This window comes from Musa acuminata, chromosome BXJ2-5 (genome assembly GCF_036884655.1).
Source record: "Musa acuminata AAA Group cultivar baxijiao chromosome BXJ2-5, Cavendish_Baxijiao_AAA, whole genome shotgun sequence".
NCBI lineage: Eukaryota > Viridiplantae > Streptophyta > Magnoliopsida > Zingiberales > Musaceae > Musa > Musa acuminata.
The window spans coordinates 638088-653463 of record NC_088342.1 but is presented as its reverse complement, the minus strand read 5'-3'; the positions used below and the strand labels follow the sequence as shown (position 1 = coordinate 653463).

General features: G+C 42.8%; 4 protein-coding genes across 4 annotated transcripts; all 4 read right to left on the bottom strand.

Annotated features, from left to right (window-relative positions):
* Nucleotides 1-7: 7 nt before the first annotated feature.
* On the bottom strand, nt 8-4100 carry LOC135611990 (amino acid permease 8-like). Its single transcript, XM_065107678.1, has 6 exons — nt 3945-4100; nt 2036-2269; nt 1842-1935; nt 1241-1601; nt 918-1139; nt 8-814 (listed from the first exon to the last, which is right to left on the bottom strand). Exons 1-6 carry the CDS (start codon nt 3979-3981, stop codon nt 383-385), a joined length of 1380 nt encoding a protein of 459 aa, XP_064963750.1. The 5' UTR covers nt 3982-4100; the 3' UTR covers nt 8-382.
* A 1491-nt stretch (nt 4101-5591) lies between these two features.
* On the bottom strand, nt 5592-6107 carry LOC135613216 (dirigent protein 2-like). Its single transcript, XM_065110312.1, has one exon. It carries the CDS (start codon nt 6105-6107, stop codon nt 5592-5594), a length of 516 nt encoding a protein of 171 aa, XP_064966384.1.
* Nucleotides 6108-6662: 555 nt separating this feature from the next.
* LOC135611646 (dirigent protein 2-like) lies at nt 6663-7530 on the bottom strand. The gene has a single exon (XM_065107282.1). It carries the CDS (start codon nt 7474-7476, stop codon nt 6922-6924), a length of 555 nt encoding a protein of 184 aa, XP_064963354.1. The 5' UTR covers nt 7477-7530; the 3' UTR covers nt 6663-6921.
* A 368-nt stretch (nt 7531-7898) lies between these two features.
* LOC135611988 (probable pectinesterase/pectinesterase inhibitor 51) lies at nt 7899-10169 on the bottom strand. The gene is made up of 2 exons (XM_065107676.1): nt 8993-10169; nt 7899-8800 (listed from the first exon to the last, which is right to left on the bottom strand). Exons 1-2 carry the CDS (start codon nt 9963-9965, stop codon nt 8103-8105), a joined length of 1671 nt encoding a protein of 556 aa, XP_064963748.1. The 5' UTR covers nt 9966-10169; the 3' UTR covers nt 7899-8102.
* Between the last annotated feature and the right edge of the window lie 5207 nt (nt 10170-15376).

Here is a 15376-nt window from a genome sequence, read left to right as displayed (position 1 = left end):
TGGTGAGTTGACCAAGTAAGCTTCATGAATTCTACTTGCAACATGATGCGCTAGCAACCACTTCAGAGCAACAAGAAGCTGAAGGTCCAAATCATTTACATCTAATGTCTTCCAACTTGCAAATGAAAACACCAACAGAGATAATGATGACCACATCATAATGCCATCAACTGAGCTAAACAACCAAGAACGTCAACTTCAGCAGAACAACAAGCTCAAGGTCCCAATTCTCCTCCCAATGAGCTTTGTTGAGGACTATAATACTGCAAGTGCCATTTATTGTTGACGAAAAGTGACATTCTATACCTTCATAATGCAGCAACAAATCTGAGACTTGAGTCTCCAAATTTTGTGGTAATAGATAGCACTGTGACGATACCGCCTAAAGCTCGATCTTGAAGATGGTCACGTGCTTGAAACGTTGTGCAATGTCGGCGACCGAGCCGATAGCAGCCAACAGAGAAACCACCAGTGCTGCCATGCTTAAGCACTGGAGGATCACCCATGTCCACTCTCCTCTTTTGATCTTGGCCTGTGCCATGTACACTGTCACTGGGTAGTACACCGTCAGTGGCCAGAATGCAACTGCTCCTAGCAGTCCCAGAATTGCATTGAAGAATGGTAGCATGAGAGATATCACTGTTGTTACGACGACAAAGACTGTGCGAAAAACGAGCTTGCACGGCGTAAACTGGAGAGCTTGGCCTTTGAGTAAAGGAAGCTGCAATGTGTATACATGGTGGAAGAAAACTGATTCTGGCCACTTCTTAGCAAGCCACCCCTCATACTTGGCATAGATTGGTTGCCCATACACCTGAATCGATCCAACGCATGGAGTTAGTAGCCTACACTAATTTGCAAATTCATGGCAATACATACGAATCGATACACTCCAAGTAGATGAAAATTTTCAGTACCTGGTAAGCTCCAATTAAATGAATGAGGACTGCAATGTTAGCTATGTCGACAAGCCAAAAGGGTTCTTGGAATCCAGTGAGGACGTTCCCGGGAGCATCGTTTCCGAAAGCAGCATATCCAATGCAACCAAGTGAAACATAGAAGACTGTTGTTATGCCAATTCCATAAAAGGTAGCTCTCTTCATTGTCTGGTTCTCCGGTGGAGGTGATTTAAGTGTATCCTTATAAATTGTGACAGACACTTGAAAATTGAGTCGCACAAATCATTGCAAAAATGCTTGATGCCAAAAAATAATACTGATATTGCTCAGAAACATAGTACCTGGATTTCTATCAAAAGCATGGCATAAGTGTATGCAAATGATATATTTCCAAGAGCCTGCAAAGAGTGCCAGGCTTTGGTCGATGCAGAAACACTATCAACCCCGACCTTAACTCCGAGAATTGTCCCTCCGATTGAATGGTGTGAAGCAAACTTCATGATGCACAAGAACAACCCGATGAACGAGTAGGCAAACGACATTACTGCAGCCACAACCGATATCAGTGTTATCTTCTCCAAGTTTGGGAACTGTGACAACACTATTTCGAGTATGCCGAATATGATCATGTACAAGGTTCCTGATGAACTACAACTTGCATTATGGCCCTTGTAATGGTAGCAGTTTGAGCGCACAACTGCCCTGTTAATGTCGATCAAAGCTGTTCAATATCCTAAAACCAATAATTCAATAAAAATAATCATATGCAACTAAAAAATCTATCTAAACTTTTCTGCACAAGAAAAGAAAATCACGAATGAATTATCGACTACTTATAAATGAAAACCTACAATATTCAGACATAATGAAACCTAGAAGAGATAATAGTAAATCATTAATTGTCTGTTTTATTGAATTTACCATGCAAGTGAAACTACTCACATCATGCTTGTTGCAGCTGTGATAGTGTACCCGATCATAGTTCCCCATAGCATCACGTATTGTGTAACGCCGCAAATGAATACATCTCTGGGTCCTAAAATAAGTTCCATAAACGATTTAGGAAAAGAAAAAAGAGGAACAGTAAACTTTCAGTGGTTATACCAAATGCATCAACTCATCTTCCTGATAACTACCGAGACATGATCGAACGACATCCATGTATGTGTAGTTCCTCCTGCCCTTCACTGGATCAGGGGTCCTGTAGCAATCAGTGAGTAGAATGGCAGTGTAGTAAGTTACATAGGCACATGCAACAAGAGCAATAGGGCCCATGATCCATCCCATCTGAGCAACACTCCAAGGTAATGCAAGCACTCCAGATCCGATGACTGCGGTAATAGCATGTGTTGTGGCAGTCCACACCGTCCCTAGATAGAATTGTAAAAGATTAGAACAAATGAAATGGTCACAGCGAATGCAGCGAAATCTGAATGTTTTGGTCCTTTAAGATCTCTGTTCCTTTGAGGAAATGTCTTGAAATAATTCGACAAGAATTAATAACTTCATTTTACTATATTTTTCGTTAAACGATAAGGACGGGGAGAAATTTGAAGATTTTGATCTCTTTATACTAATCTGTTTTCTTTGTTATTCATTAGAGAATTCCGCAACAACTCCACCAAACAAACTGATCATCCATATTAATTGTATCCATCTCATCTTCACTAACTGGATGGACCCAATGTTCATCCATATTAATAGTGCTTCACCAACCAAATTAGTTCACATGCTTTAATAACCCTAAGACTTTAATGTCACTTCAACAAGTTGGGTCACTAGTTGGGTCCATTTTGATTCCGTTTATTTAGGTAAGTGATCCACAAAGTCTCATTGTCCAATTCCATGTTTAACCATAAGCTGAGAGGCTTGAATTTTGTTGGTATCAGAGAACCCAATAATAGACATCATCTAAGACCGAAACACAATCCGAGCCCAGCTGTGTTGCACCAGCCAATCCACTACATAAGTGCATTCTTAATCTAATATCAAAGTTTCAGGAAAGCGACCATAAACAAATGCCAAGCTAAAGCATCGCATATAAAGGTAAATGATAAGCATTATAAGGCACACTTAAAGGAGCCTATTGGATGATAAAGCAGAGTTACTGTTAATGGTTGAAGTAGCGAAAAGTGAGTCTATTTTATGCTAAATCACTACTGATCAAACCCCACCATCACTCTCGAATACGATGGATTCCACCAAGCAGACACCATCAGTGATTCAGAAATCATGGACCACCATTTGCACCCACACATCGAATCGTTGCTGGTTTCAGTAAAGCAATTAAATTATGATACAAAGAAGATTCCTCAGAGGTGGAGGGTCCACTCAAAGCACTTGTGAGTTCCATCAATTTTCTTGGAAAGCTTAGAGGCCTTGAACATTGAGAAATCTGAAGAATCATGGTCGTTGCCTCCAGAATCAAAGCAGGAGCAGCTTCTCATTGACCTGCTTCTCATGTTAGGATGTTTTGGCATCCTCTGAATTCTTATTTGGTCTTGTGAACTACATGCATGCCAAATTAACTCATGAGCAAAAGTACCCTTTCTTTGTGTCGCTTTGTGCAATAATGAGATCTTGAAAGATATGCAAGCTACAATGCAAAAGGTAGTCTTGAGTGCCAAAGATTAAACACTAGATGGTTCTCAAATCCATGAGCCTTTTGCACTAAAATGATTAGGGTTCATGATGCAATGACCAAATCAAAAGTCTCAAGGGCCCAAAGATCCAGCAATTCATATTCCCAAGTACATGATATATATGACGCAGTCTGTGTTCCATGGTCATGCAATACCTATGTATTCAAGAAAGAAGATAGAAAAAGGCAGTAAAGAGTAATAGAATCTTTTTGGCAGATGGATAATAACAGGAAGAACGAAGATAGAGAGAAAGAGCAGATCGAAACGGAGAATAAATCCATGGTTTCGGCTATTAGCAAGGTCGAACAGATTCATGTCTGTGTTCCGTTGGGCAGCACATAATGAATGAAATCTACAGAACCAACAGAGTTGGCATGCTCGGAGGTAAGAATTAAGGACAGACCAGTTCTAATGCGACCGTCGTCATCCGCCATGTCCATCTCCTCCCTTCTTGCACGTAGAACACAAAACCTCTGCTCTCCTCCCTCAAAGATGGTTGGAAGCGGAAGCAGTACTCTTCGTCCATCACCTCGAGCTTATTTTAAAGAGCACCAGAGAGTGTGTCTGACATGCTTTCAACAATGCGGCCATTCTCTCCCTCGCTCGATCTTGGTGTTGTGGTACACGTGTGAGATGGCTTCTGATGACTTGCATGCTGTGGGGTCGGGGAATAGCGTGTCTTAAATGACCCGAGACAGCAAACACAGAACGGTGGCCCACCGTTCGCTGAGGCCACGGGAACAAGGCGAGGCGGATTTCGGACTGGAAATGGAAAGATAGGGAGGGAACTCGGAGATTCCTGCGGCGAAGTCATGAATCCTGGAGCTGTGGGTCCCAACATAAAGACGGGTTTTTGCAAGAGGGTAATCACGTTTCCTGCATTGGGTAGGACAGGTGATCTGAGCTCTTGCTTTCGGCGCCTGCGCTCTCGGATATTGACCGGTCGACCCCGTCAAGGACACAGAAAAGGAGTTTCTTCGCGGACTAGATCACCCCTGAAACGTTTTCACGGGCGACGTGGTGTCTGGCTGACGTGTGAGAACGAGATACAAAGGTGCTGGGCTAAATCGTCCGTGAAAGTTTCCACGGGTGACATGACCTTTGACGATAACCTCGAGTGGAATAGAGGTGCACCATTCCCTGCTTGATTATTTATTTTACTATTTTATAAAAATAATTTCATTAAAATACAGCCAAATGTTTTTTCTAATTCAATTCACTATAAAAATTATTCATATCAAAGTAATCGATGCCAATTGTACAATAAAGAAACTCTGGTGATTAGAATTTGATTCTTCTATAAATATCTTATAGCTTTCTAATATATTCTTTTGATTGTTAATCTTCAATAGATTTCTTTTTTAGTTTTTAGTTTTTCTCTCTCCCACCCCAATAAGTAGTATAAGAGCCTAAATGTTCGATGGTTAAAGATTAAAGGATTAATTTTAGCATTGAGAGTTTTTTTTAGTTTTTAGTATAAGAGGACAAGATATAAGAATTAATATTAGTATTAATTTCAGTATAAGAGGACAAGATATAAGAATTAATTTTAGCATTGAGGTTTTTTTTTAGAGAATCTATAGAAAGTACTCTAAGTTTATAAAGAGAATAAAAGAAAAATATCTAATTTTTTAAAATTTATGTATGAGCATATATAAAGAAGTTATGTTTGAATGAGGATAACTTAAGATCTTGTAATTGATCTTATGTGATAAAAAAAAAAAAATAGGTTTTCTTCATGGATACAAGTAAAATTTATTGAATTATATTAAATTTGATATCAATTTTTTGATATTATTATTTTGATTATCATCTGATTATTAATTTTTCTTCCCTCCTTTAACTGATTGAATGAAGGAGTAAATATGATATAAGTTGAATTAACTCATAACTGGATGAATCTAAGCTTCCGAGTTTAATTGGTGTCCAAGACAACAGCTTAACTCGGACTCGTTCATCTTTTATGAGCAATTTATTACAAGTTAACATAAAAAAAAAAAGAAGATTTGTAATTCATAATACGTATGGTGATGGCGAGACTTGAGCTAACTCAATAATAATGCGTGACGTAAACGTCAAACTCGGCAACCACCGTTGTGGCGGTGGAGCTGACGACCTTGCTCAACGAGAAGCCCCGAGCGAGGCGGAAGCGCCCGCTTCCGCCGACGATGCCGCGCTCTGACACGGCCCCGGCCACGAACCGCCCCAGCAACGCCAGCGTGCTCCCGTTGTACTCCCCCGTCGTGAACACCAGGTTCATCGCCGCCAGCCCGCTCCCGCCGTCGAGCGCCGAGATGGCCCCGATCCCCTGGGCCCTGCCGATGAGCGCCGAGGCGGGGTCGGCCCCCTCCCTGAGGACGTTGTCGTACACCACGATGCTGCCGAATGAGGTGGTCGAGTTCTTCGGAGGCTCCACCGCCGTCACCAGCGTTGCGTTGGGCCCGCTGTCCGTCTCGTGGAAGTAGAAGTGCAGGTGGGTGAACTTGTCATCGGCGAAGGCAGCCACTGCCGAGAGGAGGACGAGAAGGAAGAAGAAGAGGCAGGAGTTGGTCGTAGCTGAGGCCATTGCACTTAGTGGAGACGAGGCAAAGCTACCACATGGCACATACGCTTTATACTGTTAAGGCATGCCGTATGTTTGTTTTCTTTGGCTGCAGAGAAGCTCACGAAGTCCCGTCAAAGTTGGATTGCGAGTAGAGTCAACAAGAAGAACAAACACTGTTCTTTCTGAGTTAGGTGGTAGAATTGAGACAGGTGAAGACTTGATTGCTGAGCTACCATTACGTCATTCATGGTTTGACTAGTCAAAACTGAGTAAGCAATTGGGGTTAGGTGGCGTTTATAATCTCTCTCTCTCCCCCACTATATATATATATATATATATATATATATAACATTTCAGGTATTAGGTAAAAAAATATTATTCGAAAATTCTGAAAATGTGGGCTTCTCTAAGAAAAAAAAGAGAAAAGAGAGATTTTTTGGAAATTGGGCCCCATATAATATGATATCTTTAAAAGTGGAAAATGATTTGGTGTCCGGCTGTTGAATCGAATATTGTTCTTTAACTTTTACGTGACGGAAGATCAATTTAGCAGGAAAGAACCAAAAAATCTTTCAATGACAGCACAACAACTGCTCAAAGCTGGAAGTAGAAACTCTGAACAAGATCAGAAGTGATACAGCAAATATTATCCATGGATGATTCTAGTCGATCGAAGACGCAGACTTCTCCGCCATGGCGTGGAATTCACAGAGACGACAAATACTAGTCAAAGATGCAGACTTTGCTGCAGCATCTTCTCCAATTTGATGGCTTAGAACAGCCATATTATTCGTCCAAGACGCATCCACACCACAGCTTACGAGTAGAACTCAACCTAGTAATAATGCTTGACATAAACGTCGAACTCGACGATGTATACCGTGGACGAAATATTGACGGTTCTGCTGAGCGCGAAGCCCCGTGCAAGGCGGAACAGCCCGCTGCCGCCGACGATGCTCCGGTCATCCGGGCCTGTGACGCCCTCCACCCTCCCGAACAGCGACAGCGTGCTCCCGTTGAGTTCCCCCGCCGTGAACACCAAGTTGATGGCCGTCAGCGCCGACAGGTCCGTGAGGGATGAGATGGTGGCGAGGCCCTGCGCTCGCCCGATGAGCTTGGAGCTCGGGTCGGCGCTCTCTCGCAGGGCGTTGTCGAACACGTGTATGTCGCCGAAGGTGGAGGAGTTCTTGTGGAGGCTCGCCACGACGATGGATGTCGCGTCGGGGCCACGTACGGTCTCGTGGAAGTAGAAGTGGAGGTGGGTCGTCTTCTGAGCTGCAATTCCGCTGCTGATCATGAAGAGGAAGAGGAATAGGAGAGAAGGGGAAGGATTAGATGGACGAGAAGCCATGAGGAAGGGGTAGGGTGAGAAGAATGGGGTGGAAAGCATAATACGTCGTCTGGTTTAATAGAGTAGTTTGGCTTCTAACGACGATGGCGTGCATTCGTCGGAAGGCAAAGAGGATTGTTAGAGACTTCAAAATTGGCAGGCAGTTGTTGTCGTATATTTCTTTTAGTGTCTTTGTCTCCAAGAGTTGGTCAGTTGACCGTGACAAATAATGTCAACAAATCTACTCACATTATAAACTGAAGTTGACAAATTACATTTGTTGTCGTATATTAATTTCCCATGTCATCTTCCATAAATATTAGGATTTATTTTTTTTACGGATATTAATACTTGAAATACTCTTAGTCACCTATCAATTTTCTTTTATATCTCTATGGGCCAATCATCCATAAGCTAAATTCGTTATTATACTGCATCACGATGTTTTCGACAATACGAAAAAACACTATAACATCATATTTTTATTTGAACAATATTTCAACATCATATAATAAGATTGCTCTTTTCTATTCCCCTCGTTTAAGAACATAACAGTGGCCTCCGATCAATTCAGACGAAGGAACAGTATAATGAGCATTTTAGCGAAATTAGATTTGGTCACAGCATGCTATCAGAATATGCGGACATCTTCATCGTTTTCCTCGCTCAAATTGCAGTAGAAATCATCAGTTTTTGTGCTCGGAGTCATCGGGTATCCACTGATCTCCCTGTATGAAGCTTTCCAAAGAGTACGCACCCAAGTGCTCTGCCGGTATCTTGCTGCTCCACGGCACCCTCGCCGTCGTCTTGCCGCCGGGCCCCGAGCTCCCAGACTCCCCAAAGTACAGCGTCGGCAGCGCGAAGTCCCCGCTCCACGGCGTCCACCCCTCCGGCCTCACGATCTCCCCCATGGAGCAGTCGATGAACACCGTTCTCGAGTACTCCTTCCATGGCCTCCCCAGGTACGTCAGGTGGACCGCCGGGTTCGACTTGTAGAGTGCGAGGTACTCGTCGCTCCCGTTGACGACGCAGCTGTCGAACACGAAGCCGGTGGACTGGGCGGGGTCGGAGCGGCCGTGCGCGGTGACCGTGTTGGTCTCCCCGTGCTCGGGGTCGAGCTGGCGAGGGACCACGAGGATGCTGCAGTCGCGGAAAACGGCGGCGGCGTTGCCGAAGATGAAATCGACGGTGCCGGAGACGCGGCAGGACTGGTAGAACTGGCGGAGGGAGGAGGCGTATAAGGTGTCCTGGTGGCCCAAGAACTCGACGTGCTCCAGCACCGAGCGGTCGCTGTCGGACCGGTAGGCCACGGCCTGGTGGGCGTCCGGCCCGGCCGTGTTGGCCATCGTCAGGTCCCTCGCCATGAATCCATCGCCCGTCACACCTGTCATCGACGCAACCCGACATGTCACGTTCTCTTCCATGTGCAGAGAAGTCGAGATCTCCGTGAGCTGACACCATTGACATGTGCATTGCCTCGCGGTGCATGGCGTTGATCAGGACATACTAAAGGACACGTCGCGAACTATGGCGCGTGCAAATGGAGATAGAAATAGACGCGAATTATGGTCCTCACCGACGGTGGCGGTGTTGTACGTGGAGACGCCGACCATGTCGGCACTGAGGGAGCCCGTAATGACCGTTTTGCCCATGCCGTCCCCGAAAAATACCAAGTTGGTCTTCTCGAACGGCACTCGAACCGTCTCCTCGTAGACCCCTTCCTTTATGTGGATGACGAACGGCCTCGTCGAGTTCTCCGGCGCCGAGTCCACCGCCGCTTGAACCGACCGGTACCGGCACTCGCTGCCCTTGCACACCGTCGCGGCCGCCGGCGCTCCCGGCCGCGGGAAACTCTTCCGGGCTTTTCCTCCTCCGGACCCGGCCGCGGCCGCGTCCGGCCAGTACCCGTCCCGCTCCGTCTGCGGCGGGCCCCAGCGCGAGGTGTCGGGGCCGTAGCGCTGCAGCGCGGCTACCATGGCGGTTGCGCTGGTAGTGAGGTTGGTGAGCCTCTCCAGGAAGGCCATGGCGTCGACCACTATCTGGGTGTCGTTGACCTTCGTAAGGCCGGCCCGGCAGGCGTACTGGTAGAGCTCGGCGGCGCCAGAGAAGGTACGGGAGTCGGCGAGGGCGCCGGCGGGGAGGGCCTTGATAGCTGCGGAAATGCGGTGGTCGGAGAGGGAGAGTAGCTCGAGGCAATTGCGGGCGGCGGTGGAGCGGTTGCGGTCGGATCCGGCGGCGTCGAGGATGGACTGGGCGTTGCTCCGGGCGGTCTGGTGGCCACGGGAGGCGGCGGAAAGAGCGGCGAGGGCGACGTCAGAGCCGGAGGGATCGGGAGGGAGGGAGATAGATAGCTGGGAGAGGACGGACTCGCAGACGTCCGGGGAGAGGGCGGCACGGCAAGCCTGGTGGATGGGCGTAGAAGGGTATGTGGCGTTGGCCTTGTGCTTGTGGTGATGGGCGTGAGGGTGACGGCGATGGGCGGCGGAGGAGGGGGTGGAGAGCAGGAGGACGACAGCGACCAGGAGATGGAGGGCAGAGGAGGAAGCCATCGAGAGAGGCGGAGAGAAGGAAGAAGGAACGGAAGTATGATAAGAGGGAAGGTAGAGAGGGGGAGACGAAGGTTACGTCCCCCAAAGGAGATCGTGGTGGAGGAGTCGTCCCGTGCTTGGAGACTCTCCAAGCGTTGCGTCTTGCTTGCTTTGAGGGGAGGGATGGATGTGTCTGTCAACAGAGCGACGACGAGAGGAGGAGAGTTTCTCTCGTTATGTTATTGGTATCAAATTCCACCGACAACGGGGGTGTTGACCTGTTGTCAGTCTTTCCAAAAATAGGTTATTGACCCCCCCTCATCGTGACGGTCAACGTTAGCCAATTTGTCGAAGATTGCCAATTCATTGTTGCTTAATATTAGGATCCACCATTTTGATCGCAAAATCGAACGATGATGTTTGAAGGAGGGAGTCTTGATTGACCCCTGAGATGACCCGTGTCCGACAATGATTTGACTATTTAATCACGTGTCTCACATGTGCGATGATATAAATGATCGAATGTATCACGTGCACTTATTTATTGATGAATTAATCGAAAGAAAAAGGATCCATGCACTGTTTCAAAATGCATCTAATCCAACACCTAATCCTTTACCCTACGATAAGAAATCATCATAATGAAAAGAGTGGCAGCCACTCGTATGCTTCTTTCGTTACCAAATCTTATCTGACATATATTTTTTTAAAAAAATATTAATTAATTTAATTAATAAAATATTTAATAATTTATTATAAGATTCTATGCTTGAATTTTGTTTTCCTCGAAAAAGATTAAAGAGAGACCTCACAAGCAAAAGAAAAATCCAGAGTTCAATAACAAAAAAATATATCAAAAATCGATTTGACATGGTTCAATAATTTCTTATTTATATTTATAGAGAAAATTAAATTATTTACTATCTGAGATTAATATTATCGTCGATGTCTATCCCTAGCCAAAACCATGAGAGCAATGATGTAATGATAAGAAATAAATTTTAATTCTTTGATGAGTACTTTTCTATTTGAATTCCTAGTCTAAATCCAAATCCAAATCCTATAGTTAAAATATAATTAAAACTCCTTCAAAATCCTTATCCGAACTTACCAATCCTTCCCCATGAACTAGTCAAAAGTGTCACGAACAGCCAAACAGTTGTGCTGTGAACTCTCAAGGAACTGTTATGTTTATGTCTTCTAGAATTCTAGTTCGGATGGAATCCTTTGCACCAATATAATCTAAAAAATTAGAACTACGTAGCAATGTGAATGAAACTAATTTTGAACTCGTCTTTCTCTCCATCATCTCAAAGGCAAAGATGGATGTTGTTATCTTCAATCAAATCCAGCCGAATGAAATGAAGATTGCCAAAATCTTACTCCGCCTTTGATTTGTTTAGATTCGTAAGTCAAAGACAAGCTGATTCAGAGTCAAAATATGTGAGATCGGGCATATTAAAACTAGTCGACTATTTGAATGCAAGCCTATTCTTTCTATATCTCTCGTACATAAATATTTTTTTAACATTTTGATTCAATTATCGGACCCCTTATTCGTAAGAAAAAGTCAAACATATAACTAGACCTATATTCTTTGTCATCGATTAAATCTAACCCTTTTATTATTCTTTTGAGATGTTTAAGATTGTTGAGCCTAGATCAAATTGACGATGATAACATAATATAATAATTGTCACTAATTAATATAAAATTTTAAATTTATTAAATTATGAACCAAATCCAATATATGCGATTCAACTCTTTTAATCCATTAATACAAAATTAAATTTAATTTCTCTCATATATGAATATTCGTATTAATACAAGAATCCTATTGGATTTTATGAGGCCCATGAAACAACGAGGGCCATTATACCCTGCTTACAATCTACATCATCTCTTCTCTATTTAGCTTTCTAGAGTATTGAGCCTTGTATAAGTAGTGGTGGAATGTACTTACTAGTGTTAGTTTGGCAAGTCCCATAGTCCCACATCGGGAAAATCAGACTTGTTGTCTCGTCTTGGAACTATAAATAAGGGCCTGAGCTTTGATGTTAGACACACCACGAGAAGTACCACAGACACCACAAGAAGTACAGCAGGCATCACAAGAAAACCTGCTTATGGTTTGAAGTCTTCTTGTTTAGAAAGCTGAAGGTGTTTTATGGCCTAGGAACATTTCCTAAGGCATTTGTAAGTGTCCCTCTTTTATAGTAGTAATTTGCTCCTCTTTCTTCCGTGGATGTAGGTCAAAGTCAATTGACCGAACCACGTATATCTGGTGTTCTGGTGTTTTGTTTGTTCTTGTCGCTTTATTCTTTCCGCTTTATTATTTTGTTGTGTTGCCAAAATTATCCTTTGGTAAATATCCTGGGGCTAGCTCTAACAAACTAGTATCAGAGCTTGGTTTTGGGATCTTTTGGCAACGATGACAATAACAAAGATTGTTGTCGAGAAATTCGACAGAAATGTCAACTTCGGCATGTGGCAACTCAAGATGGGGGCCATTCTGGTTCAAGACGGAGTTGATTTGGCACTTCAGGGTGCTGAGAACATTCCAGATGGTACGTCAAAGGAAGATCTTGCGGGTATGGATAAGAAGGCCCGATCCAGCATCATTCTAAACCTCTCTGACGAGGTTTTACGGGAGGTAGCTACGGAGACTACGGCTAAGAGCATGTGGGACAAGCTTAAAGCCTTGTACATGAAGAGGACAGTGGAGAATCGTCTCTACTTGAAGCAGAGTCTATATATGCTTCGGATGACTGAAGGTACATCTATACTCTCGCATCTTGATAGGTTTGATTCTTTGGTTATGGATTTGGAGAATATAGATGCAAAAATTGATGATGAGGATAAAGCTTTGTTGCTCTTGTGTTCTCTTCCCCAATCTTTTAAGCATTTCCGTGATACTTTGATTTATGGAAAAGAAACAGTTTCGTATCAGGAAATTAAATCTGCACTAAAATCTAAGGAGCAAATAGACAAAGATATCACTGGGGAAAGTAGAGGAAATCAGGCTGAGGGTCTGGTTGTCAGGGATAAAATGGATAAAAGAGAATTTGACAGTAGTAGATCTAAATCTAGATCTAAATCCAGACATAGAAATTTGGAATGTAGATATTGTCATAAAATGGGGCACATTAAATCTGATTGCTTTAAATTGAAAAATAAATTAAAGCAAAAGGAAAAATTTGTTGAGAAAACTATTGAATCCGCTGAAGCTAGTGTAGCATCTGATGAGAATTTTGGAAATATTTTCTTTGCTACTGATGACAGGACAAAGTCTAAAAATGAATGGATTTTAGATTCAGGTTGTTCTTATCACATGTGTCCCAATAGGGATTTGTTTTCCACATATGAATCTTGTAATTGTGGAATTGTTTTGATGGGCAATAATGCCGCATGTGATGTTGTTGGTAGAGGAACAATCCGAATTAAAATGCATGATGGTATTGTGAGGACGCTCACTAATGTTAGATATGTTCCTGATTTGAAAAAGAATCTCATCTCTTTAGGCACCCTAGAGGCCCTTGGGTGTAAATACACAGCTGAAGGTGGAGTTATGAAAGTTTCTAGAAGTGCTCTTATTGTTATGAAAGCTTGTAGGTCTGGTAGCTTGTATATTCTGTAGGGAACTACTATCACAGGTTCAGTTGCAGTTTCGTCATCATCATTGTCTGATTCTGACATCACCAAATTATGGCATATGCGTCATATGAGAAATATTCGACTACCACAAAGGTATGCAAATTTGGTTGCATATGCTTTGTCTGTTGCAGAAGAAACAAGTGAAGTTGGTGAGCCTACTTCCTATTCAGATGCAGTTTCTTGTGATAATTCCGCTAAGTGGTTGATTGCTGAAGGAAAAGTCCTTGTTCAGAAAATTCATACGAAGGACAATCCAGCTGATATGTTTTCGAAGCCTCTTCCGGTTTACAAGTTCAAGCAGTGCTTGGACTTGGTTGATGTTCATTATTGGTGATTGCCCGTTGGGGCTTTTGTGAAGAAGGTGGAGCAAGTTTTGTTGGGACATGCCAAGGTGGAGATTTGTTAGTTTGGCAAGTCCCATAGTCCCACATCGGGAAAATCAGACTTGTTGTCTCGTCTTGGAACTATAAATAAGGGCCTGAGCTTTGATGTTAGACACACCACGAGAAGTACCACAGACACCACAAGAAGTACAGCAGGCATCACAAGAAAACCTGCTTATGGTTTGAAGTCTTCTTGTTTAGGAAGCTGAAGGTGTTTTATGGCCTAGGAACATTTCCTAAGGCATTTGTAAGTGTCCCTCTTTTATAGTAGTAATTTGCTCCTCTTTCTTCCGTGGATGTAGGTCAAAGTCAATTGACCGAACCACGTATATCTGGTGTTCTGGTGTTTTGTTAGTTCTTGTCGCTTTATTCTTTCCGCTTTATTATCTTGTTGTGTTGCCAAAATTATCCTTTGGTAAATATCCTGGGGCTAGCTCTAACAACTAGTCCCAGAGAGAGAGAGAGAGAGAGAGAGAGAGAGAGAGAGAGGTTTTGCAATGTTCAAATATGTACTGCAACCCCAAGACTTGGTGGAAAGCACAGTTCCATATAACATATGCCTCATAGGGTTTATAACTATGATTCTTATATTTGTGGATCATCTTTCATTGTTTCCATGAATAAGTAGGTAGTCAGCATAAATGCCCTTCAAAAGTGTGCCTGAAAATGGCAGGTAGATAAGACATAATCTTAAAATATATTCCTAATACTGAGAGTGATGTATGACCAACACATGAAAATTAATAGAAGATTTTTTTTTTTTTTATGTGTGACATGGATAAATTAGATGAGACACAATGTTAATTTATATTTTAATGAGCATAAGAGACAACACTAGTGTTTGTGGTGTTGACATGCCACTAGTAACTTTATAGACATACATACATACATATATTCTTTTCATTTGATTAAATAGGCTAAATATATAAAGATGAAATTCCAACTCCTAATATGAATTAAATGTTGAGAAAAAAAATTGGCTGATGAAAATTCACATGAAGTAACAACACATATTGCCCAATAACTTCTAAACGACATAGACAAAAAAGAACACATACATTACCAGTATTTATGTACACAAAATACATTTATTCTGCAACAGTGATATCTTTGCTTTAGCATAAGAGTTTTGAAGTCAAGAGCTGTGTTCCTATTCTTGAGGATATCATTAATCTTAGGTAGGCTAATAGTGTGGCAGCTGAAGCAGTTGATGTGAGAGTTATGAAGTCATATTTCCTGTACTTTCTCTCATTAGGAAAAGACTTATTTCAGATACATATGAATGTGTGTGTGTGTGTTTTGTGAAAGAGAAAGAAAATCTTGGAGAACTCCTTTCGTCCTAATATCAGAGAAGATTTGATGTATAACATCTTATTCGAATAATATTCCCATTAA